Genomic DNA, 27,387 nt, shown 5'->3' with positions numbered 1-27,387 from the left:
CATACCACCCATCCTCTAGTAGATATCATACCACCCATCCTCTAGTAGATATAGTATCACCCATCCTCCAGTAGATATCATACCACCCATCCTCTAGTAGATATCATACCACCCATCCTCTAGTAGATATCATACCACCCATCCTCTAGTAGATATAGTACCACCCATCCTCTAGTAGATATCATACCACCCATCCTCTAGTAGATATCATACCACCCATCCTCTAGTAGATATCATACCACCCATCCTCTAGTAGATATCATACCACCCATCCTCTAGTAGATATCATACCACCCATCCTCTAGTAGATATAGTATCACCCATCCTCTATTAGATATCATACCACCCATCCTCTAGTAGATATCATACCACCCATCCTCCAGTAGATATCATACCACCCATCCTCTAGTAGATATCATACCACCCATCCTCTAGTAGATATAGTATCACCCATCCTCTATTAGATATCATACCACCCATCCTCCAGTAGATATCATACCACCCATCCTCTAGTAGATATAGTATCACCCATCCTCTAGTAGATATCATACCACCCATCCTCTAGTAGATATCATACCACCCATCCTCTATTAGATATAGTATCACCCATCCTCTAGTAGATATCATACCACCCATCCTCCAGTAGATATCATACCACCCATCCTCTAGTAGATATCATACCACCCATCCTCTAGTAGATATAGTATCACCCATCCTCTATTAGATATCATACCACCCATCCTCTAGTAGATATCATACCACCCATCCTCCAGTAGATATCATACCACCCATCCTCTAGTAGATATCATACCACCCATCCTCCAGTAGATATCATACCACCCATCCTCTAGTAGATATCATACCACCCATCCTCTAGTAGATATCATACCACCCATCCTCTAGTAGATATCATACCACCCATCCTCTAGTAGATATAGTATCACCCATCCTCTATTAGATATCATACCACCCATCCTCTAGTAGATATCATACCACCCATCCTCTAGTAGATATCATACCACCCATCCTCTAGTAGATATCATACCACCCATCCTCTAGTAGATATAGTATCACCCATCCTCTATTAGATATCATACCACCCATCCTCTAGTAGATATCATACCACCCATCCTCCAGTAGATATCATACCACCCATCCTCTAGTAGATATCATACCACCCATCCTCTAGTAGATATAGTATCACCCATCCTCTATTAGATATCATACCACCCATCCTCTAGTAGATATCATACCACCCATCCTCCAGTAGATATCATACCACCCATCCTCTAGTAGATATAGTATCACCCATCCTCTATTAGATATCATACCACCCATCCTCCAGTAGATATCATACCACCCATCCTCTAGTAGATATCATACCACCCATCCTCTAGTAGATATCATACCACCCATCCTCTAGTAGATATCATACCACCCATCCTCTAGTAGATATAGTATCACCCATCCTCTATTAGATATCATACCACCCATCCTCTAGTAGATATCATACCACCCATCCTCTAGTAGATATCATACCACCCATCCTCTAGTAGATATCATACCACCCATCCTCTAGTAGATATAGTATCACCCATCCTCTAGTAGATATCATACCACCCATCTAGTAGATATCATACCACCCATCCTCTAGTAGATATCATACCACCCATCCTCTATTAGATATCATACCACCCATCCTCCAGTAGATATAGTATCACCCATCCTCTATTAGATATCATACCACCCATCCTTTAGTAGATATCATACCACCCATCCTCCAGTAGATATAGTATCACCCATCCTCTATTAGATATCATACCACCCATCCTCTATTTGATATCATACCACCCATCCTCTATTAGATATCATACCACCCATCCTCTAGTAGATATCATACCACCCATCCTCTAGTAGATATCATACCACCCATCCTCTAGTAGATATCATACCACCCATCCTCTAGTAGATATCATATCACCCACAGTCTAGTAGATATCATACCACCCATCCTCTAGTAGATATCATACCACCCATCCTCTAGTAGATATCATACCACCCATCCTCTAGTAGATATCATACCACCCATCCTCTATTAGATATCATACCACCCATCCTCTATTAGATATCATACCACCCATCCTCTAGTTGATATCATACCACCCATCCTCTATTAGATATCATACCACCCATCCTCTAGTAGATATCATACCACCCATCCTCCAGTAGATATCATACCACCCATCCTCTATTAGATATCATACCACCCATCCTCCAGTAGATATCATACCACCCATCCTCTAGTAGATATCATACCACCCATCCTCTAGTAGATATCATACCACCCATCCTCCAGTAGATATCATACCACCCATCCTCTAGTAGATATCATACCACCCATCCTCCAGTAGATATCATACCACCCATCCTCTATTAGATATCATATCACCCATCCTCTATTAGATATCATATCACCCATCCTCTAGTAGATATCATACCACCCATCCTCTAGTAGATATCATACCACCCATCCTCCAGTAGATATCATATTACCCATCCTCTAGTAGATATCATACCACCCATCCTCCAGTAGATATCATACCACCCATCCTCTATTAGATATCATACCACCCATCCTCTAGTAGATATCATACCACCCATCCTCCAGTAGATATCATACCACCCATCCTTCAGTAGATATCATACCACCCATCATCTATTTGATATCATACCACCCATCCTCTAGTAGATATCATACCACCCATCCTCCAGTAGATATCATACCACCCATCATCTATTTGATATCATACCACCCATCCTCTATTAGATATCATACCACCCATCCTCCAGTAGATATCATACCACCCATCATCTAGTAGATATCATACCACCCATCCTCCAGTAGATATCATACCACCCATCCTCTATTAGATATCATACCACCCATCCTCTAGTAGATATCATACCACCCATCCTCCAGTAGATATCATACCACCCATCATCTATTTGATATCATACCACCCATCCTCTAGTAGATATCATACCACCCATCCTCCAGTAGATATCATACCACCCATCCTCCAGTAGATATCATACCACCCATCCTCTAGTAGATATCATACCACCCATCCTCCAGTAGATATCATACCACCCATCCTCCAGTAGATATCATACCACCCATCATCTATTTGATATCATACCACCCATCCTCTAGTAGATATCATACCACCCATCCCCCAGTAGATATCATACCACCCATCATCTATTTGATATCATACCACCCATCCTCTATTAGATATCATACCACCCATCCTCCAGTAGATATCATACCACCCATCATCTAGTAGATATCATACCACCCATCCTCTATTAGATATCATACCACCCATCCTCCAGTAGATATCATACCACCCATCATCTAGTAGATATCATACCACCCATCCTCCAGTAGATATCATACCACCCATCCTCCAGTAGATATCATACCACCCATCATCTATTTGATATCATACCACCCATCCTTTAGTAGATATCATACCACCCATCCTCCAGTAGATATCATACCACCCATCCTCCAGTAGATATCATACCACCCATCCTCCAGTAGATATCATACCACCCATCCTCTAGTAGATATCATACCACCCATCCTCCAGTAGATATCATACCACCCATCCTCTAGTAGATATCATACCACCCATCCTCCAGTAGATATCATACCACCCATCCTCCAGTAGATATCATACCACCCATCCTCTAGTAGATATCATACCACCCATCCTCCAGTAGATATCACACCACCCATCCTCTAGTAGATATCATACCACCCATCCTCTATTAGATATCATACCACCCATCCTCTAGTAGATATCATACCACCCATCCTCCAGTAGATATCATATCACCCATCCTCCAGTAGATATCATATCACCCATCCTCCAGTAGATATCATATCACCCATCCTCTAGTAGATATCATACCACCCATCCTCTAGTAGATATAGTATCACCCATCCTCCAGTAGATATCATATCACCCATCCTCCAGTAGATATCATACCACCCATCCTCTATTAGATATCATACCACCCATCCTCTAGTAGATATCATACCACCCATCCTCCAGTAGATATCATATCACCCATCCTCCAGTAGATATCATATCACCCATCCTCCAGTAGATATCATATCACCCATCCTCCAGTAGATATCATACCACCCATCATCTATTTGATATCATACCACCCATCCTCTATTAGATATCATACCACCCATCCTCTATTAGATATCATATCACCCATCCTCTATTTGATCACTTTTTCAATTGTGACTTTTGTACTTTACACGCTCTCTTACTTGTTGTCTTTCAAACATATGCGTGTGTCTGTGGTACAGGACAGTCAAAACACACAGAAAGTGAGAGTGCCATTAAGCCCTTGTTTACAGCTAGCTAGTCTGTATGAGGGCTCTTAGAAGGCCAGTACAAGCTGATAACGGTGGAAGCCTGAGAGGCTGTGAGTTAAACCCACATAACATTACAGTCAACTGAATCAGTGGCACAGAGATCAAAAGAACTTTGTCACAGACAATCTGTGTACATACCAAATGGCACCCTATTCCATATATAGTGCACTACTTTTGACCAGAGCCCTATTGACCCTTCCTTAAAAGTAGTGCACTAAACAAGAAATAGGGTGCCATTTGGGACGTATCCACAGCCATGCTATTTTTCCATTACTCTGCTTTAAAGTCAAGGAGAGTAACCTTCGAGTGTGCAGCGTCTTTCTTCACGCTCCGTTTCCCCACACAGTGTGTGTCAATAAGGAGAAAGGAAAACACCATCACATGGAGGTAAGGTGGATTTAAGAAGGTGTCTCTTTAGGATGCTGCAGTACCTCTATAACTCTCACTTTACCACCGGGCCTCCCGAGTGGCGCAGCGGTCTAAAGCGCTGGATCTCTGTGCTAGAGGCGTCACTACAGACACCCTGGTTCAAATCCAGGCTGTATCACAACCGGTCGTGATTGGGAGTCCCATAGGGCGCCGCACAAATGGCCCCGCGTCGTCCGGTTTTGGCCGGTGTAGGCCGTCATTGTAAATAAGAATTTGTTCTTAACTGACTTGCCTAGTTAAATAAAGGTTAAATAAAAATATATAAAATAATAATATCATCACTGTCCCACCCACACATTCTCTCCCTCCACCCTTCCTTCTTAGGACACTCTCCTTCTCCACATGTCTTCTCTTCTCCCTTCCCCTCAAGGAGATAAGGAGCACTGTGATTCTATCTTTCACTCATTCCCCTGATGGATACATCACCTATGGCTGTGTTTTTACACGTCTGCAGATGCCATCCCAGTCCATCCTGCTATAATCAGATCTCCAGTCCACTACCTACTCATCCGGACTGGAGTCTGTCCAAAAAGATGGATGGAGGGAGAGAGGGGGGAGATTGTCCCACAGCCCACTGTACGGTGAAACAGGGCTGTGATGTCACGAGGGTCTGTATTGAGAAACACGGCTAAACGAATACAAACTCATTCATAGTCTGACAATGATCAGAGGTTACGTGTCGAGGATGATAAACAGAGGTTACGTGTCGAGGATGATAAACAGAGGTTACGTGTCGAGGATGATAAACAGAGGTTACGTGTCGAGGATGATAAACAGAGGTTACGCGTCGAGGATGATAAACAGAGGTTACGTGTCGAGGATGATAAACAGAGGTTACGTGTATGCAGAATGTGTTTACACACCATCACACCAAGTATTCACTGTTTCATACTGCATTCAGTGCATTCAGAAAGTATTCAGACCCCTTGACTTTTTCCACAAAAAATGTACATTACAGCCTTATTCTAAAAATTATTAAATTGTTTTTTCCCCCACCTCAATCTACACACAAAACCCCAGAATGACAAAGCAAAATAACTGAAATATCACATTTACATAGGTATTCAGGCTCTTTACTCAGTACTTTGTTGAAGCACCCTTGGCAGCGATTACAGCCTAGAGTCTTCTTGGGTATGACGCTACAAGCTTGGCACACCTGTATTTGGGGAGTTCCTCCCATTCTTCTCTGCAGATCCTCTCAAGCTCTGTCAGGTTGGATGGGGAGTGTCGCTGCTCAGCCATTTTCAGGTCTCTCCAGAGATATTCGATCGGGTTCAAGTCCGGGCTCTGGCTGGGCCACTCAAGGACATTTTGAGACTTGTCCCGAAGCCACTCCTGTGTTGTCTTGGCTGTGTGCTTAGGGTCGAAGGCCTGTTGGAAGGTGAACCTTTTCCCCAGGCTGAGGTCCTGAGTGCTCTGGAGCATGTTTTTATCAAGGATCTCTGTACTTTGCTCTGTTCATCTATCCCTTGATCCTGACTAGCCTCCCAGTCCCTGCCGCTGAAAAACATCCCCACAGTATGATGCTGCCACCACCATGCTTCACCATAGGGATGGTGCCAGGTTTTCTCAAGACGTGACGCTTGACATTCAGGTCAAAGAGTTCAATCTTGGTTTCATCAGGCCAGATAATCTTGTTTCTCATGGTCTGAGAGTCTTTAGGCGCCTTTTGGCAAACTCCAAGCGGTCAGTCATGTGCCTTTTACTGAGGAGTGGCTTCTGTCTGGCCCCTCTACCATAGAGGCCTGATTGATGGAGTGCTGCAGAGATGGTTGTCCTTCTGGAAGGTTCTCCCATCTCCACAAAGGAACTATGGCGCTGTCAGAGTGAGCAGCGGGTTCATGGTCACCTCCCTGACCAAGGCCCTTCTCCTCCGATTGCTCAGTTTGGCCGGGCGGCCAGCTCTAAGAAGAGTCTTGGTGGATCCAAATATCTTCCATTTAAGAATGATGGAGGCCACTGTGTTGTTGGGGACCTTCAATGTTGCAGAAATGTTTTGATACCCTTCCCCAGATCTGTGCCTCAACACAATCCTGTCTCAGAGCTGTACGGACAATTCATTCAACCTCATGGCTTGGTTTTTGCTCTGACATGCACTGTCAACTGTGGGACCTTATATAGACAGATGTGTGGCTTTCCAAATCATGTCCAATCAACTGAATTTACCACAGGTGGACTCCTAATCAAGTTGTAGAAACATCTCAAGGATGACCCATGAAAACAGGATGCACCTGAGCTCAATTTCAGTTTTAATACATTAAAATACATTAATACATTAAATTGATTTTTTTTAATACTAAAAAAATTAAAAACCTGTTTTCGCTTTGTCATTATTGGATATTGTGTGTAGATGGATGAGGGGGAAAAATTATTTAATACATTTTAGAATAAGACTGTAACTTAACAAAATGTGGAAAAAGAGAAGGAGTCTGAATACATTCTGAATGAAATAAATTGTGCTGATATCTAAAGCGCATATCTAAATATGAGTTACTTTCTGTAGCGGTGACTGAGTTCATCAGCATCCTCCATCATGGGTTTATTATAAGATCACAGCACTTTAGATTTCAGAGGAGGACTTGACTGTCAAAATCTGAGGAGAAATACTGCAAATAAATATGAACAAGTATAAATAATACTGCCCTGTAATATGGAAATGGTGTGCGTGTGTTTCTCAGCTCTGCTCTGATCCAGCACACAAGCTCCCTCAGGTCTTTGTGACCGAGAGAGAGAGAGATGCAGATGAGAAAGAATATGAAGAAAGAAAAAGAGAAGAAGTGAAGATAGAGAGCCTCTTTAATCACAATAGATTGTTTACTCTGAGGTCCCAGACAGGGACCTTGTTCATTCAGGAAGGCTCCCTTACAGAGACAGTGGTGCAGAGGGACATGACAGGTTTAAATGTCTTGCACTGTGATGGCATTTCAAGTTCCTCCTCTCTATACAACCTGCTTCTTCAATTCCGACACACACTCTCTTTCTCTCTCTTTGTCTACATTGACATTTGAGTTATTTAGCAGCCGTTCTTATCCAGAGCGACTTACAGGAGCAATTAGGGTTAAGGTGCCTTGCTCAAGGGCACAGGCAGATTTTTCACCTAGTCGGCTCGGGATTCGAACCAGCAACCTTTCATTTACTGGCCCAACGCTCTTAACCACTAAGCTACCTGCCGCCAGTCTCTCGCACTTTCTGCACTGTGCCTTGTCGCCATAGGGAAATAAACAGACTATTATTCATTGTTTTATTTCCTCTGCCTTTTTCAGTCAGCATCTCTACCTTTCTCTCTCTCTCTTTTCATCTGTCCTCTGCTGCTGTCTTTTCGACTTTAATCATCTCCTCCGCTCTGCCTCTGAGCGTGACTTGACCCAGCCCAATTCTACAACTTGATGATTCTTTCTCCCGAGTCCTTTTTGAAGTTACGAAAGGGACTTTCTCTCTCACCCTTCCACTGCGTGACTCTCATCTCCCACGCCGAAGAACATTACAATGGATTAGCAGAATAAATTACCGCCTGATAAAGGTAATTGATCATACACAGAACCGGGTTGAAATACTATTTCCAATCAATCAAATAGTTTATCTGTGGTTTATTGAGTTTGTCTGGCGCTATGAAAAATATGGAATTCCCAAAACGGCAAACCCCGCCCATCTAGCGCTCAAAGTAAATTAAAGATTAGTTAAAAAAATATATATATATATACATTTTTTCCCCCTTTTTCATGACTACGATCTTGTCTCATCGCTGCAACTCCCCAACGGGCTCGGGAGAAGCGAACGTCGAGTCATGCGTCCCCTGAAACATGACGCGCCAAGCTGCGCTTCTTAACACTCGCTCGCTTAACCCGGAAGCCAGCTGCACCAACTGATGACTGAAGTCAGCCTGTAGGTGCCCGGCCCGCCACAAGGAGTCGCTACAGAGCAATGAGCCAAGTAAAGCCCCCCTAAAACCCTCCCTTAACCCGGACGATGCTGGACCAATTGTGCGCCCCCCTATGGTACTCCCAGTCACGGCCGGTTGTGACAGAGCCTGGGATCGAACCCGAGGCTGTAGTGATGCCGCAACACTGCGATGCAGTGAATTAATGAATTAATGAATTATAATTAGGGACTGGCGGAGCTCCAGTTCTGGTGACAGAGAAATGTTGATCTATAATCTCCTTTGACAGAGAGAACTGTGTGTCACCTCGCCTGTCACATCAAATCACATTTTTATTATCACGTGTCGTAAACAACAGTGAAATGCTTACTAATGCCTCCTTTTCCAACAATGCAAAATACAATAAAAGTTCAAAAGTATAATAAATATTATTATTTGGGAGAAAAAAAATTAACACCAGGATTAAATACACAATACACTTTGTTATTGACCAAATACTTATTTTCCACCATTTTCCACCATAATTTGCAAATAAATTCATAACAAATCCTACAATGTGATTTTCCTGATTTTGTCTGTCATAGTTGAAGTGTACCTATGATGAAAAGTACAGGCCTCTCTCATCTTTTTAAGTGGGAGAACTTGCACAATTGGTGGCTGACTAAATACTTTTTTGCCCCACTGTACATAAAGCAACTAGACACATCAGTGTCACCATTGAAGCCAGACCAAGGTCCAAATAGTATTTGAAATCTTTCAAATAGCATAAAAATACTTTGACCATACGATGCTGGGTAAAGAGGACACACTGGATGTGAAGGCCTCTGTTCTCCTGTATCACCCTGCCATTACCTTTCCTACAGATAACTACTCTTAACTGGATGTTTATGCTACTCTAGACCTGCCGTAGTGACTCACACAGGCTGAGGAGAGCACAGACGAAGCATTTCCTGTCTCTACTGTCACCGTTTAGTGTTTATGTCATCTCCCCATGGGCAGATGCTGCGTGTTGACTGAGAGAATCTGCCAGGACTGAATGGGATGAGTGAGATCCCAGCAGCATTAGTTCCGCTTTTGTGGGTTTAAGTCATTGGTGTTTTGGACGTATCAGGATTGGGGAAAGGTGGTGCTTCAACTGCTTCAACTGCTTCAACTGCTTCAACTCCAGTGCTTTGGCTGAGAGTTTCGTTTTGCGACGGTAGAGACTCTCAATGTCTAACACGTATGAACCCAGAAGTTAATCACGCAGATGAACAAATGACATGAGAGATTCTCCTCTGGGTTAACAGAGATGAGTGTTTATGGGACATGGATAGGAGTCCTATCGGATGGGACATAAGTAACTGGTTGAGTCCCAAATGGCACCCTATTCCCTAAATAAGTGGGGTAGTACACATTTCAGAAGGTTGTTTGGAGTGTGTGTGTGTGTGTGTGTGTGTGTGTGTGTGTGTGTGTGTGTTAGTGATGCGCGGGTCAGCTGTTTGTTCACCCGCACACAATTGCGTATAACCCATCAGAAACCACCCGACTATATGTGATAGTGAAAGTCTGAGGCCCTCAACCCGACCTGCTTCTCTTCTGTTATTACTTTTTTGAGAGAGAGAAAGAAAGAGAGAGAAAGAAATGCAAGTGTTTGGACATCTGTATACTTGGACAGCCTTGTGGGAAAGGCGTTCTTTGACAAACCGCTCAAACACTGTGTTAGTGTTATAATGGTGTCCTCTCTCAACATCAGGCAGTGTATTGGGAACCAGGCCCTGAAACACTGTGTTAATATTATAATGGTGTCCTCTCTCACCATCAGGCAGTGTATTGGGAACCAGGCCCTGAAACACTGTGTTAGTGTTATAATGGTGTCCTCTCTCACCAGGCAGTATATTGGGAACCAGGCCCTGAAACACTGTGTTAATATTATAATGGTGTCCTCTCTCACTATCAGGCAGTGTATTGGGAACCAGGCCCTGAAACACTGTGTTAGTGTTATAATGGTGTCCTCTCTCACCAGGCAGTGTATTGGGAACCAGTGTGTTTCAGTGTCACTGTCAGCAACAAGTACTCATGATAAGACTAATGACTTGTTACCAAGAGTTCTCTCCCATCTCTTGTGTACTGCTAGATCACAGTGAAGTTTGTCTGGACTTATGGTTATGCACTAACTAAGGCCTGGAGTTGTTCCCCGACTACGTGGCCTGACCAGGAATAACTCAATGCCCCAGTTACTGCAACTCAGGTTAAAACTACTGGCCCTAGTAAAAACATCACCAACGTATACTGTTACAGTATACTTCACTAGAGGATGACAACAAGATACCATACACCAGTTGTTGTAGTATGTCTGTAATAATATAATACCCAGAAATGTCATCGTAAGACTAATAGAAACACATTGACCGGAGGAGGAGGTGACGTCAGGCTCTGCTCCTTCTATTCTATCCAGCTGTGATGCGCTGAGCCAAAGTAGTGCACTACATAGGGAATAGGGTGCCATTTCAGACACACACACTACAGCCACATGAACAAGGAAGGGGGTGAAGTCAGGTTGGTTTCTATTTTATCCAGCTGTGACCCAGTCAGGGAGTCAATATGTGTGTTTCCCCATCCAGATCTAATACCTAGCCAGCTGTGACCCAGTCAGGGAGTCAATATGTGTGTTTCCCCGTCCAGATCTGATATGAAATCCGTCAACATCCAGCATGATCAGATAGCTATCAGAAGGAAGTCTCTGCTAGCGGACTAATGAAAAGAGGATGAGAGAAGACTGATAGTCTGAGAATGGAGCAGATGGAGGGGCTGGGCTGTTGTAGCCTTCAGGGGGTGAGACTGAGACAAGTGGACAACTTGCTTCTCCACCAGACGGGGACTGGGATTTCTCCAGGAAAACACTGCCATCTGCCGGCAATGATAGAGCACTACAACGAAAGTCTCAGTCAGTGGAACTGCTCTCAGCCAAGGCTCGCTTTCTGTTACTGGCTGCAACCTTGCATTCTGGAAACACAGGTGGTTCCCATTCACAAACAGACAGAGAGAGGGGGGAGGGGAAGAGAGAGAGAGAGGGGGGGGGGGGGGGAAGAGAGAGAGAGGGGGGGGAGAGAGAGAGAGAGAGAGAGAGAGAGAGAGAGAGAGAGAGAGAGAGAGAGAGAGAGAGAGAGAGAGAGGGGGAAGAGGGGAGAGGGGGGGAAGAGGGGAGAGAGAGGGGGGGAAGAGGGGAGAGAGAGGGGGTGGGGGGAAGAGGGGAGAGAGAGAGAGGGGAAGAGGGGAGAGAGAGAGAAGAGAGAGAGGGGGAAGAGGGGAGAGAGAGGGGAGAGAGAGAGAGAGAGGGAGGGGGAAGAGGGGAGAGAGAGGGGAGAGAGAGAGAGAGAGAGGGGGAAGAGGGGAGAGAGAGAGGGGGAAGAGGGGAGAGAGAGGGGAGAGAGAGAGAGAGAGAGGGGGAAGAGGGGAGAGAGAGAGGGGGAAGAGGGGAGAGAGAGAGGGGGAAGAGGGGAGAGAGGCCAAGCCAAAGCCTTTCGTGCTTCAGCTCTAATGGACTAATATCTTTTTGTGTTGGTATGTCTGGGCAACTAGCTCAGAGCACAAACCACGGTTGCTGGAATCTCTGCTTCTAATGAGTCACGCTAAATGGGATTTTAAAAGTTGCTCTGTTTCTCATTTGAGGACCATCATTGCACAAAACCAAGTTAGCCCATTGAGACAACTAAGATAGCCCATTGAGAGGTAGGTTAAAGGTCATGTTGACCTTCTTTAGGCTGGCCGCAGGGCACATTTAGTCCCTGGCAGATGGGTGACAGTTAAAGGTTAAAGGTTAGGCTTGGTAGTTAGAACATGTGTGTGGTTAGAAAGGGTTGGACTTCCATCCTGCTGTCTAGCATGACCACACAGTGATATAACCTATGACTATAGACCTACCAGTACCACATACTACAAGTGTGCCAATTTTCATGCTTCTAAATGAAAATGAAACATTTTCAAAAATGTATCTACTGGACTATAGGGACCTACCAGAGATACAGGAGGCTTCCTCTCCAGTCCACTCTCCGCTGGGTAGACAGGTGCGTTCTGGTGATCCATACAGAACGAAGCCACTGTTACAGGTGAAGCTCACTGTCGAACCCTCTAGGTAGCGTGTACCTATCTTCTCACCGTACCTCGGAGAGGCCAGCCACCCACAGGACACCACTAAGGAATAGAAGGATGTTATCTACTAATAAAAGTATTGATTACGTTGATAAATCAATCATTTGTATATGTCAAACCACTCAAAACAGCTTATTAATATATACGGGATCATTTTCCCAGCTCCGATCCTCCAGTACCCCCAACAGAATATATTTTTGTTGTGACCTGGGACAAAAACACCTGATTCAACGACTTGATGATTAGTTGACAACTCAAGGACCGGAGTCGGGAAACACTGATCTGGAATATAAGCCTATGTACAAAGTAATGACACAGAACCATACTATCCAGTGTGGTTAAGTACAGGGCTGTAGCAACACGCTATACGTCTTGAGAAGCTACTGTAACTTACTCAGCACTTTGCTTTGGGAAAAACGTGTTGTAACTTGCATTAGTCAACACTCATACACAGTAAAGTCCTGCTTACACATGGTATTCAAGAAGTAGGTTAACAATTAAGAACATACAGCTTATGTTCACCTCACTGTAGTCTAAGGTCTTGGGGTTAATGAGTAGACTTTACTAACTCCATAAAGGTCCATTTCACAACTCATGTCAATGACAGAGAGGTGACTCCTGTATACATACCAGCCTCCAGGTCCTGCATGAGTGTCTGGTGACTTTTGAAGGACAGGAGTGTGGCGTTACCCACAACCAGACTACGGGTGCTCAGGGTGTCGTACTTGCAGAACTGGGCCCCCTCACCTATATAAAAGATTGTGTTAAAAATGTACAATTGCATTTAATTAAATGTTATTGTACATTTGAATGTTGTTGAATGTCATATCATAAAAAGTATGGTAACATGCCACATGTCAACATATAGGGCTCGGGGCAGAAGTAGTACATCATAAAGACAACAGGATACCATTTGGAAAGCAGTCTGTATGATATGTTTTAAAGAAAGAGCTCCGGTGGACTGTGTGGTCCAACGGTTAGTACCGGAGACGCCTTCACATTGCACACATGTACACCTTGTCCTGGTCCCGTCGTGCACCCGTCGTGCACAATCCAACCCATTTCTTCCTCCCGTTAAAGTCTCCTCTTCACGGTCCTATATCAACAAAATACATAAACACTCCTAAAATATATGTTTAGAGAAATAGAGAGCCCCCTCACCGAAACACATCTTCAGCATGTCCCCCACCAGAGGGTCAGCTGGGTCTTCGGACACAGAGAAGGCCGGGATGAAGGCTGGGTCGTGTTTCACGTAGTAGTACGTGTCCAACAGGTACTTAGTGTCGTAAGTGAACAGAGACGTCTCGTTGGAGGTTTTCCCTGTGGAGAAGACAACACAACATCACGTGGGCCCATATTCACAAAGAGTGCTGATACAGGATCAGTTTTGACTTGAAGATTATACTGATTAAAACAAGAGGGACGTGGGCCCATATTCACAAAGAGTGCTGATACAGGATCAGTTTTGACTTGAAGATTATACTGATTAAAACAAGAGGGACGTGGGCGCATATTCACAAAGAGTGCTGATACAGGATCAGTTTTGACTTGAAGTTTATAATGATTAAGACAAGAGGGACGTGGGCCCATATTTATCAAGTGTCTCAGTGTAGGAGGATCTGATCTAGGATCAGGTCCCTCCTGTCCATGTAATCTAATTCATTACAACCTACAAGGCCAAACTGATCCTAGATGAGGACTCCTACTCTAAGACTCTTTGTGAATACAGGCCCAGAACATGTTTTTTATTTTACCAGGTTACTTGATTAAGAACACATTAACAGCAACGACCTGGGGGATAGTTACAGGAGAGAGAAGAGGAAATGAATGAGCCAATTGGAAGACGATTAAGGTGGCCATGATGATACAGTATGTGGACCAGTTTGTAAATTCACCTGATGTTTACTTGGTTTTAACTACAGAGGAGTTTGGTTTGAACAACAGGGTACACAGCTGCAGGGTCATGTACTCTCATCCATTCACTAACATAGTAAACTACAGTATGTCGGTGAAACTAACAGTTTAACTAACATAGTTTAACTAACTTAAATCTTATCAGAAACATGTTGAGTTGTTTTTCCAGGTTAAACTGATGATTGGAAATTTAGCACAGAATTTGTAAACAAAAAAAAATAGCATTTTGTTTTATTGCATTTTCTCCCCGGTCCCTAAACGTCTTTGCGCCGCGAAATAAGCAGACAGAGAAAAGTTTACCGATGCGAACTAGATTGAAGGATTCATTCTATCGATGCATGTTATTATTCTGGTGAGAGAGAGTTTATTTAGTCTTCTAGGGTAACATACAGTATAATGACAGAAGAGAAGCTGCATGTGTCTAATTATAGACAAGTCGACAAACAAATAGCCTACCGAAATGTTGGAAATTATAAGCAGAAACATATGTAAATAAGTCAATCAATTTCTAAAAATTGTTCAGCTATCTCTGACTGTAGCCCACAGCGAATTTGATATATTAGCGGTTTGGGTCGGTTACGGGCCTCAGATTTTCACTTCATCACATACATAGTCAGGCAGTTGCCGATGGGTTATAAGCAATTGCAGGTGGATGAACAAACAGCTGACCCACGCACCACTATCGCAGGAGTAAAATGAAAGCCATCAATCCAGCAAGATTTAAGTGACATGTTGTACACCTGGAAAACAGGAAATAAACGGCTGAAAAAAAGACAGATCTTCCGGTGGGCGGGGCATGCACGTTTCTAATAACAGTGTATCTAAAAGGCCAAAAATGCACAGTAATACTATATTATACTATAAATTAGATATCAATATATTATTATAACACAGAGGGCTCATTGAAAGTGTTATCAGGAACTCTGAAACAAGAGAAGTGCATCTGAGCAGCTGAGAGTGGGAGGGAAAATCTGTTCATTTCTCCTTATCTCTGTGGGTTGTGTGGAATGTTATCATGGTGTGTGACTGTGGCTCAGGCTGGCCAGGCCAGGACACCACTGATCTCCTGCCATTAGGTCTGCTCTCTGGTCTGACACCATGGTTCGGCCAAGATCTCTCTCTCTATTTGCATCTCAAATGGCACCCTATTCCCTACATAGTGCACTACTTTTACCAATAACCCTGTAAGGCTCTAGACAAAAGTAGTGCACTATATAGGGAATAGGGTGCCACTTGGGACTCACACCTGTCATCTATTAAAACCCTTTGGACGCCCTTTAACTCTAAACAGGTGGTTGGTTGGCTGGGTTGAGGGAGGGAGGGAGGGGTGAGTACACAGTACACACACTCTTCTATTCCTTGAGAATATCAATGTGAAAGAGAGTAAAAGGTCAAATTAATAAGGAATTGTGGTTTACAATTCCAGATGTACCAAAAGGTTAAGTGAAGCGTTTTTTTGTTTTTTTCAGTATGGTACGTATGAAACACACAAACACAAAGATACAACTTGTTATACTCCTTTTCCTAACACTGCATATGTTTTATAGTTGTTTTTTGTTGTGGGGGGGGGTTAACATTTGTAAATCTGTTTAGTAAATCTAGCCCCTCAGCCCCTGGTGTCAATACAGAAGACCAGGTGATTCAAGGATGTACAGCTGCGAAGGTGAAGACAGACAGAGAGAACATAGTTGATTTGTTTTTTCCAGATGTAGCACCTGTTTTTCAGTCAATTTCCATGTTACCTTCATGTCACCTTTTTGATTCTGCCTGTCCAATGAAGGAGGAAGCAAGGAGAGGACTGATTTTTAAGACAGTTAAAAAAGAGCCTTATTGAGAAGCACAAGGATCCAATATGACGATACATTTATAGTGCTGAGCGAGTAGTGCTTTTTGAGGTCTGTTCGGTTTCGGTTCGATTATGAAAAAATAATCCTGTTTTTTTTAATTTTGAACATTTTAAATGCATTACTTGGGCTGAATGCTGTAACACATAAAACAATTAACAAAAGTCCCATGAATGTAGTGTTTACCCATTACTGTTTATCACTTATTAACTTTCATTTATTCACATAATTTTAATAAAATATTTCAGTTGTTGTCTATATTAAGTTTTTGTTATTTGATGAATATTATTTCACTTAAAGTAATCATCTCTGCTGCCTATGCTGTCTTCCAAAATCACTACTTTAGTAGTTCTTCAAAGTAAATAAGGCATACTTTTATGATTGCTGAATACCAACTATCAATCACTTAGATCATGTATTTTCATGTGGATACCTCGCGAAGCAACTGCTTTCTATCTCTCTCGATCGCGTGTCTTCTGTCTCTTCTCTACTCTGTGTCTGCCGGTGGTCATTGTAGTTATTTACCTCGTTTTCTGCGCTAAGCTATGTCAAATATTTGCCTGTTCGAAACTACAACTCCCTACTACATCGCACAGTTGGTGCTTGATCCGGTTTATGTCTGGAAACAGTGAGTTGAGATCACAGAAAAAAATCTGAATTTAAATAGTTGAACAGACGTCAGTCAATTACTTATTTAAAAAATGAAAAATAACCAACATTTCAGATAATCACTCAACAAAATGTATCAACATTTTGGGATCCTAAGATGCACTTTATGTATCAATGAAGACAGAGTCGCAGGCACTCACAGCTGGCTCCGAAGGTGAAGATTTCCTCAGGACTGGTGTTGTCTGGGGAGATGACACCTCCCAGGCTGGTCAAGAGGTCATCTAAGGGGTCAGAGTTCATCTGTCCTAGCAGGCCCTGGGTGAGGTTGGTGTAGTTTGAGGGGAGCAGCACGGTGAGGGCCATGGCGCCCCCCTCTCGCCCCCGTACCTCCACCCCCACGCCAGAGGAGAACATGACGGTCACGTTCTGGGGTGTTGGGGAGTACAGGAACACCCCTGGAGGGAGAAAGGCAGAAAGCATCTTCAGGAGGCTGAATCCTAACTTGAGATACATGCACATAACATCACTCAATGTGGAGATTTGTGAAGAAGTTTTAGGCTATGTCCTCATTCCTCAAGTAAAGATTAGCTTCCAAGTGAACTTGATATCTTTATGTTGAGATGTAATCTTGGCACCCACTGGTCAGTAACAAAAGACTAGTTGAGATGCACTTTAATTCATATTTTAAAGACTATAAGCACGGCACACAAACAGGATTATATTGATGCCTGATATTCTCTCCTACCATGAAGGTCCATCCATGACTGCTCTGTGAAGGAGAGGACCTGCTGGTTCCTCAACACCTCCAGCCGGTTCTGCTGCTCTGCCTGGCGCACCTCTATGACATCAGAGCTCCTCTCCCTCATAGCCACCGCCGATAGCCTGGTAGCCTTGGATAATGTACCTGAGGGATTATACAAATAACATCCTCTCAGGTAAAACCTATATAGGTTAAGATACCTAAAGTGATTAACATGAATAGCAGATTCTCAAAAAAAATGATTGGCTAAGATGGGCTATTCAACTGGCGGCCCGCGGGCCAGATCCGGCCGGTATATTAATTTAGACTGGACCTTTGATCAATTCTCAACATTAATAGAAGATCAGCAAAAAAAATAACTGCCAAAATCCGACGTTCAGTGCCAAAATGACAAGAACTACGGTGGTCGTCCATAGTGTAGTTTTTTGTGTGGTTTCTAGTGCCTACGTAGCGTTTGAATGCTACAATATTATGACCCCATTCCTGAAAGCTATGACTCTCAGGAACACCTACTTGCCTTCCGTTTCCCTCTCTGATGCTCACAAGGACTCGTTAGAAAGGAGCGCGACAAAAAACATACCTAATGACTGAGGGAAATGAATTAAAATCATAATTCTTTCAGACTGGAATTTGGCAATACCTGATTTGACACATCTTTGTCATATTTACTGAGATACTTCATTTTCAGATGATTTTAAAATTACCTAATTACTTTTAAGAAGCTTTTAATAGATAAAAAAAGGGTGAGCGAGCGTTGCACCTTTTCCTTTTCAATGTTGAGATCATTTTTGGTTGCACCTCAACTCACGTTGGTTTTAGCAACTTCATTTTAGGAAAAGTTTTTTATTGGTGTGTGTGCGTTGCTTTAAAAAAAAATATATATATATATACACATACAGTTCTTCTGAAGAATAATCCTATCTGGAAAATGTTTTTAGATCTGGCCCAGTAAGAATTTAGTTGAATAGCCCTGGGTTGAGGTATCAGTGACAACTTGACACTTGTTTGAATGCTTAACTTACTGTAGGCCTAAAGTGTGGACACACTTTAACATAAGCTACTGTAGAGGATTCAATTTCATACGCATAGCACAACCTCAAATATACACTGAGTGGACAAAACATCAGGAACACCTGATCTTTCCATGACATAGACTGACCAGGTGAATCCAGGTGAAAGCTATGATCCCTTATTGATGTCACTTGTTAAATCCACTTCAATCAGTGTAGATGAAGGGGAAGAGACAGGTTAAAGGATGTTTAAGCCTTGAGACAACAGACATGGATTGTGTATGTGTGCCATTCAGAGGGTGAATAGGCAAGACAAAAGATTGAAGTGCCTTTGAACAGGGTATGGTAGTAGGTGCCAGGCACAATGGTTTGAGTGTCAAGAACTGCAACGCTTCTGGGTTTTTCACGCTCAACAGTTTCCTGTGTGTATGGTCCACCACCCAAAGGACATCCAGCCAACTTGACACAACTGTCGGAAGCATTGGAGTCAACATGGACCAGTATCTTTGTGGAACGCTTTCGACACCTTGTAGAGTCCATGCCCCGACGAATCTACGGGAAATAAACTGACATTCACATATTTTTATTGCCTCACAAACGTTTTCGGTATGAGCCCTACCACTGACATCTGGCAATCTCCACTGATCTGGCTTCAGATCGGTTTCCTAAAGTAATGGGTATGGAGGAGCTCCTAACCACCGTTCTCTTCATAACAGCTGTTCTGGAGTCAGATTGACCCGGAGAGATTGACAAGGAGAGAACAAGAGAAAACTAGAAGAAATAACATGTCTTTTCACAGCTCCAAAATGTTTTCACTTCCACAAGTATCTCAAGACCAGACCGCTTCGCTCTGTTGTTGTGTAAAAGAGTGTGCGTGTGCGTGTGTGTGTGAAGCTGAGTTGCGATGATGCCTCTTGGGGAAGAATAGCAATCCAGCGTTCTCAAAAGGGGACAAAAAAATGTGTTAAGAAGTAAAAAAGTATTCATTTGATACAATCAAACCGCCTAGCTATTACAGAATTTTTCTTTTGATACGAGCATGAATCCCTGAGCAGCCAAACAAATAGAAGTTGAGACAGAGAGAGAGGCAGAGACAGAGAGACAGAGGCCGAGACAGCGAGAGAGAGGGGTAGAGGCAGAGGGGTAGAGGCAGAGAAAGACAGACAGGCAGAGAGAGAGAGGCAGGCAGAGAGACCGGCAGAGGTAGATGCAGAGGCAGAGACATAGAAGTTGAGAGGCAGAGACAGACCAGAAGAGACAGAGGGGTAGAGACAGAAAGACAGAGCAGTAGAGGCAGAGAGAGAGAGCGGTAGAGGCAGAGCGAGAGACAGAAAGAGACAGCCTAGAGAGACAGAGAGCTAGAGAGACAGAGAGCTAGAGAGACAGAGAGCTAGAGAGACAGAGAGCTAGAGAGACAGAGAGACAGAGAGCTAGAGAGCTAGAGAGACAGAGAGCTAGAAGAGACAGAGAGCTAGAGAGCTAGAGAGCTAGAGAGACAGAGAGCTAGAAGAGACAGAGAGCTAGAAGAGACAGAGAGCTAGAAGAGACAGAGAGCTAGAGAGACAGAGAGCTAGAGAGACAGAGAGCTAGAAGAGACAGCCTAGAGAGAGGAAGTACACTACAAACAGACAGGCTCGTTTCCAGTGGAGAACAAACTCACCGTTCTCTAGTTTCACCTGCTCTGTCCGGCCCTGAACACTGAGCCCTCTGTCTGGTGAGAGAACCAGGTAGTACTCTCCTTTCCCATTGAAGGTGTACCTCACACCATCAAACGTTAGAAAATGAGGGTCCCCTAGAACTGCACCTAGGAGGTGGAGAAAGAGAAAACAAATAGGAGAAGAATCATTACGGGGAGAAATAGCAGTTTGGTACGTGTTTGTGTTGAAGAGACAACACAGCATAACAAGAGAAGAGAGGCTTAGGGAGAGACCAGACTGGTACAGCTGGTGAGGTACTCAGTATACAGTAGATGGTTCTGTAACAACCAGACAGCATTCTATTCTACTGTAAACACCCATGAGTTCCTCACCAGCTGTAGGTGGTGTGTAGTGTCTACAGCCACTGGAGGGTCTGTGTGTGAAGTAGACCTGGCAGTGGTCAGACCACAGACAGCAGTAGTAGAATGTCAGGACGTCGTACATCCAGTGGGAAAGGCTGGGGATCCGAGGGGGGTCTCTGTAGGGAGGGGAGCCCCAGTCGTGGGCCCGATCTGGGGTGCTGCCTCCAATCGAGTCCCCTGTCAGAACCTGGGCCCCCGTGCTGTCATAGCAACACTGCTGTCCTGCTCTGTACACAGGGCTGGGGATGGGGAAAATTGGCTGTTATTGATACAGTTGGTGTTTTCTACTGTTTGTTTGGTATACAAATTGTTGACTTAGGAAAGACCTGTACATATTTCTTTTATGACAAAATATAACTTGATGTCAGTAGGTGACAAATCAATACTTCTTCTGAATTCTCCCAAAGAGACGAGGTGGCCGTGTGGCCTACCTTGCATGTACGGCTCGGACACAGTGTACAGAACCAGGGTGGTAGGTACACACACTCCCCTTCTCCATGTCACAGCCGTAGTCAGTCTGAAACACCAGAGACATTCACTTTTAAAGTGCCATAAGGATACAGTACCAGAGCCTCTAAAATCTATCCTGAAGGTGGTCTTTGGTTGAGGGGTTATTGGTCCTCAAAGAACAAGGAATTCTTACATGGAACCTGCCGGTGTCTGCGCGGGCCTGGGCCAGGGTACAGGGACAGTCCACCACCTCCTCCAGGAAGTTAGGGAGACTCTTCTCCAGGACGTCCCAGGCCAGGCACCTGTCCAGGGCCCAGGCTGCTGAGTCCTGCCTGAAGGCCTCCTCCAGGTGCCAGGCCAAGGCATGGGCCCCACTCCACACAGCCTTGACGTTCCTGAACACAGTTAAAGGGTTTATAGACAGGGACGGTATATCTATGCACAATTCCAGGTATGTAGTTAGTGAGAGAGGACTCTGAAGTCTGGGTCCTGGTTGAGTACGGTGCCTGGCCAGGGCATGGGCCCCACTCCACACAGCTCTGATGTTTCTGGACAGGTTCAGAGGCATAGTTACTATGTTTAAAGGGATAGTACACTATCTGGACAGGTTCAGAGACATAGTTAGTATGTTTAAAAGGATAGTACACTATCTGGACAGGTTCAGAGACATAGTTAGTATGTTTAAAGGGATAGTACACTATCTGGACAGGTTCAGAGACATAGTTAGTATGTTTAAAGGGATATTACACTATCTGGACAGGTTCAGAGACATAGTTAGTATGTTCAAAGGGATAGTACACTATCTGAACAGGTTCAGAGACATAGTCAGTATGTTTAAAGGGATAGTACACTATCTGAACAGGTTCAGAGACATAGTCAGTATGTTTAAAGGGATAGTACACTATCTAGACAGGTTCAGAGACATAGTCAGTATGTTTAAAGGGATAGTAGACTATCTAGACAGGTTCAGAGGCATAGTTAGTATGTTTAAAGGGATAGTAGACTATCTAGACAGGTTCAGAGGCATAGTTAGTATGTTTAAAGGGATAGTACACTAAAGCAGCGGTATTCTCTTCTTTTCTATGGTTGAACATCTTCTTTCTAATGACGTCAGGTTCATCAACTCTTAGTATTGAGCAAATTGCACTCATTGGAGATTATTACAGTCACTGGAGTATCTGACATAGGCTTTGAAACAGCACCTGTGAAGTGGCTACCAATGTAGCCAGTACCACTGGCTGTTGGTTAGCTGACTAAACTCAACACCATGGTGAAGGAGGTTTCTGCTCAACTCCACCAACGACAGAGTGGAGCAGAGACCAGGCTTTGTGGAATTCATCAGCATCGACTGCATCGATTCGCCCATGGTAAATACTTCCAACAAAATGTACATTATGAAACGTTTACCATGTACCTATGTTTGTCCTCTCTAGCTGCGTGCCAGTAGTGCACATTTTTTCTCTACCCCTGCTTTAACTCATCAAGGATTATGGGATAATTAGTTAAATCAGGTGTGCTTGCTCTGGCTCAGGGCAAAAAAAAGATGCTATCCTCTGCAAGTACTCCTCCATGTACAGCACATGTTCCATACCTGGCTCCATCTAAGTAGATACTGGAGCTCACTCTGACACTCCCCACCTCCCAGGCAGAGTAGGGCTTCTCGGAAGACTTGGGGGTGAAGCTGAAACTGCCGCTGTTGGCCAGGCCTTTACCGAGAGAGTACAGGTAGATCCATTCTGCCCTCAGGGGGGGCAACTCTTCCTCCCATGTAGTATCAGTAGTAGAGGTATTGACCTCTCTGTACCCCCATAGTTCTATGTTGACTCTGTCCTTGTCTCCAATCAGAGAAGGGCTCCATGTCATCCTCAGTGTTCCAGCTGTGTTGGGGGTGCCGTAGTATTGCCACTGCGTTGAATTCACCAGCGTCACTTTAAATGCAGCGTCCATTTTACTTGGGTGAACTGATAGAAAAAGCAGAATAGAGAAGGTGTGAGAAAATTCTTAAATTGCAACTGTGTGAGAGGAAATTATATTATAACTCTGTAGCTGCAAGAAAAATATGAACCTTTGGAAACGTTGAAAACTTAACACAACTTTACACATGGGAGTAGCAGACAATGTGAAATAACATAGTTTCAAAGCTCTGGAGTTATTTACATCTTATCTTAATACCTTATCCTGTCTTTAATCTTATCTTGATAAAACTTCAGGCAAGTGCAATGAACTTTGGTTTACTGTGTACATTTCATCCTCAATACGGAGTCCATCTTTTTAGACAGCATTTACTAAACATTAACAAGACGTATAAGAATAAATCAAAAGCTGTGTATACCGTTACCGTTACCGGTACCGTAACTGTAGTGTTCTCAAACGGGAACTCTCACCTGACAGGTATTCTCCAGAACTGTTGAAGTTCCGTCCATCTGTAGAGACGTCAAAGGGAAGCCATCCACTCTGGAACAGTAAGGGGGAGACACAGTAACCTCTGCCTTCTCTGTCTGTGTAGCCCACTGTCTCTATCTCACCCCTGAACCTGCAACACAACATGGTTCCTGTTAGGATTCACCCCTGAACCTGCAACACAACATGGTTACTGTTAGGATTCACCCCTGAACCTGCAACACAACATGGTTCCTGTTAGGATTCACCCCTGAACCTGCAACACAACATGGTTCCTGTTAGGATTCACCCCTGAACCTGCAACACAACATGGTTCCTGTTAGGATTCACCCCTGACCCTGCAACACAACATGGTTCCTGTTAGGATTCACCCCTGAACCTGCAACACAACATGGTTTCTGTTAGGATTCATCCCTGGACCTGCAACACAACATTGTTACTGTTAGGATTCAACAACATAACAACACATATGGAGCTACAATAAGGAAGGATAAGGTTGCCCCTGGTAGAAACAGATTTACAATAAGGAAGGATAAGGTTGCCCCTGGTAGAAACAGATTTACAATAAGGAAGGATAAGGTTGCCCCTGGTAGAAACGGATTTACAATAAGGATGGATAAGTTTGCCCCTGGTACAAACTGATTTACAGTAAGGAAGGATGAGGTTGCCCCTGGTCCAAACTGATTTACAGTAAGGAAGGATAAGGTTGCCCCTGGTACAAACTGATTTACAGTAAGGAAGGATGAGGTTGCCCCTTTGTAAAAACGGATTTACAGTAAGGAAGGATGAGGTTGCCCCTTTGTAAAAACGGATTTACAGTAAGGAAGGATGAGGTTGCCCCTGGTAGAAACTGATTTACAGTAAGGAAGGATAAGGTTGCCCCTGGTAGAAACTGATTTACAGTAAGGAAGGATAAGGTTTCCCCTGGTAGAAACTGATTTACAATAAGGAAGGATAAGGTTGCCCCTGGTAGAAACTGATTTACAGTAAGGAAGGATAAGGTTTCCCCTGGTAGAAACTGATTTACAATAAGGAAGGATAAGGTTGCCCCTGGTAGAAACTGATTTACAGTAAGGAAGGATAAGGTTGCCCCTGGTAGAAACTGATTTAAAGTAAGGTCAGTTTTCACCTCATCCTAATGGGTACAGTTAGGAGTTGGAGAAGATAAGCTGTTTACAGACTAAACTAATTGGTATCTTTCAAGATATTGACGTTATAGGGTCCAACCACAGAGGTGCGTTAAAGATTTAAGATCCCAGGGCTAACCCATGATATATCTCAAACATGTCAATGTGTGTTACAAAGATCACTACAGATAGACGCTACATAGATGTTTACCTCCCAGTTATCTCAAAACCAGACCGCTCTGTTGTTGTGTAAGAGAGAATGTGTGTGTGTGTGTGTGTGTGTGTGTGTGTGTGTGTGTGTGTGTGTGTGTGTGTAACCCACACCTACCTGTGTGCGTGCGTGCGTGCGTGTGTGACCTACACCTACCTGCAGGTGAGCTGCTCTTCCTTGCTTGGATAGAAGGTGGCATTGAGGATAGAGAAGACACTTCCACCCATCATAGTTCCTGAGTAAGGGGAGATCTGGAGACAGTACTGCCTGTAGTCTCCACAGCAGGTCAGAAGGGATACACATGTTGCATGACATGAACACGTCCCCTGTGTTTCACCACACTGTCCATCACATGATTGACCTGAAGAAAGATACACCTTCTTATCTTACTCAAAGATAACTCTTTTGTTTTAACAGATTTTTTTTTCACATACAGAACTATGGGAACAATTACAGTAGTTGGTATCGTAGTCTTATTAATCTTGGTTAACCCAGAACTAAAACTTTGTGCAATTTGGTCAGCTGTGTGAGTTCTTATAAGCAAAAACAATAAAAGGCCACTCTAAAATGTGCAGTTTTGTCACACAACATAATGCCACAGATGTCTCAAGTTTTGAGGGAGCAGGCAATTGGCATGCTGACTGCCAGAATGTACAACAGAGCTGTTACCAGAGAACGTAATGTTCATTTCTCTACCATAAGCCACCTCCAACATCATTTTTGATAATTTGGCAGTACGTCTAACCGGCCTCACAACCGCAGACAACGTGTATGGCGTCGTGTGGGCGAGCGGTTTGCTGATGTCAACGTTGTGAACAGAGTGCCCCATGGTGGCAGTGGGGTTGTGGTATGGGCAGGCATAAGCTACGGACAACGAGCACAATTGCATTTTATCGATGGCAATTTGAATGCACAAAAATATCGTGACCAGATCCTGAGGCCCATTTGTTTTTAAGGTATCTGTGACCAACAAATGTATATCTTTATTCCCAGTCATGTGAAATCCATAGATTAGGGCCTAATGAATTTATTTCAATTGACTGATTTCCTCATATGAACTGTAACTCAGTAAAATCTTTGATTTTTGTTTTGAAATTGTTGCGTTTATATTTTTGTTCAGTATATTTGCAGGTAATTATAAATAATATGTTTCTGGACTAGTAAATTATATGTATTTTTTTTTATTGTGATGACATACTCGCATACACAACAGGCTTTATGGTAAATGAACAATCTAAGCAGTTTTCATATGCAAAATAATACAATAGTAAGACAATAGCCTATCTGATACTGTTCAATAAGTAGTTCTGTTATCTCCTGAACATAAATGCATAAAGTGCTCTGGTAATGAATCTACTGTTTAGAATTACATTCACAACCCTGTTATTGACAATCCGGATGTGTTGGACTCTGGTACTTGCCTTGTTATGAGCTTTTAACCCAGTAATAATGTATCTAACTTGACAGAATTAAATGTATTCTTAAACTGTTATTTACATCTTTAACATGAAAAATTGTAACTCACCAGTAATTTCGGAAATGCATACAAGTATAACTGCTAAGAGCAAGATGCTCCGTCTCCACTTGAACCTCATAGTAGACAGCTGTTCTGCGTTCTTTCCTGTGTATTCATTTTTATCAGCACACTGTTATGACGATGTGTCATTCAAAAAGTTCTGCAGTTGCGCTTGTTGTGAAAGTAACAAAGGTCTTTCCGATAATGAATATTTCGCTCCAGGCAAGTGAGTCACGTACTGTTATTATTTAACAGAATATGGCACCGACACATTTTTACTTCTAGTAGAGAAGTGTATCGCTCTTCGGTGTAATTTGTTGCTATTTGGGAGAATAGCATTTCGCAGAAAAAGTTCATATATTTAAATAGATTAAGTAGCCTTCGAATTACAGTTCGATAACTTTATACCTTTTTCCTGCAACATTATAACTTAAAAGCTTTCAACAGTCTCGTTCAATAAACTAAAAGGCACGGTTTCAACGCATGCGCAATTGCACATTTTACAGCCCCGTAATCTAGTAGGTTAGCCAGATGTCTCTCAAGATATATTGAAATAAGTTATTTTAGTCGTTTTCTGTTATTATTTGG

The 27,387-nt window shown here is 43.3% G+C and overlaps 1 protein-coding gene across 1 annotated transcript in view; it reads right to left on the bottom strand.

Moving 5' to 3' along the window:
- The window catches only part of LOC139544998 (sushi domain-containing protein 2-like), a 35,487-nt gene extending 8,488 nt beyond the window's left edge, over nt 1–26,999 (bottom strand). The window contains exons 1-13 of the mRNA XM_071352300.1: nt 26,809–26,999; nt 25,440–25,644; nt 23,930–24,078; nt 23,137–23,506; nt 21,739–21,940; nt 21,527–21,612; nt 21,066–21,334; nt 20,697–20,840; nt 18,012–18,170; nt 17,467–17,721; nt 14,061–14,219; nt 13,530–13,646; nt 12,765–12,941 (exon numbers count right to left, since the gene is read on the bottom strand). Of these exons, the coding sequence (XP_071208401.1) occupies nt 12,765–12,941; nt 13,530–13,646; nt 14,061–14,219; nt 17,467–17,721; nt 18,012–18,170; nt 20,697–20,840; nt 21,066–21,334; nt 21,527–21,612; nt 21,739–21,940; nt 23,137–23,506; nt 23,930–24,078; nt 25,440–25,644; nt 26,809–26,878 (2,362 nt within the window). The 5' untranslated portion in view covers nt 26,879–26,999. The remainder of the gene's footprint in view (nt 1–12,764; nt 12,942–13,529; nt 13,647–14,060; nt 14,220–17,466; nt 17,722–18,011; nt 18,171–20,696; nt 20,841–21,065; nt 21,335–21,526; nt 21,613–21,738; nt 21,941–23,136; nt 23,507–23,929; nt 24,079–25,439; nt 25,645–26,808) is intronic.
- Between the last annotated feature and the right edge of the window lie 388 nt (nt 27,000–27,387).

Source organism: Salvelinus alpinus, chromosome 19 (genome assembly GCF_045679555.1).
Source record: "Salvelinus alpinus chromosome 19, SLU_Salpinus.1, whole genome shotgun sequence".
Taxonomy (NCBI): domain Eukaryota; kingdom Metazoa; phylum Chordata; class Actinopteri; order Salmoniformes; family Salmonidae; genus Salvelinus; species Salvelinus alpinus.
The sequence above is the reverse complement of the archived record's forward strand: the minus strand, read 5'-3'. Positions and strand labels throughout refer to the sequence as shown.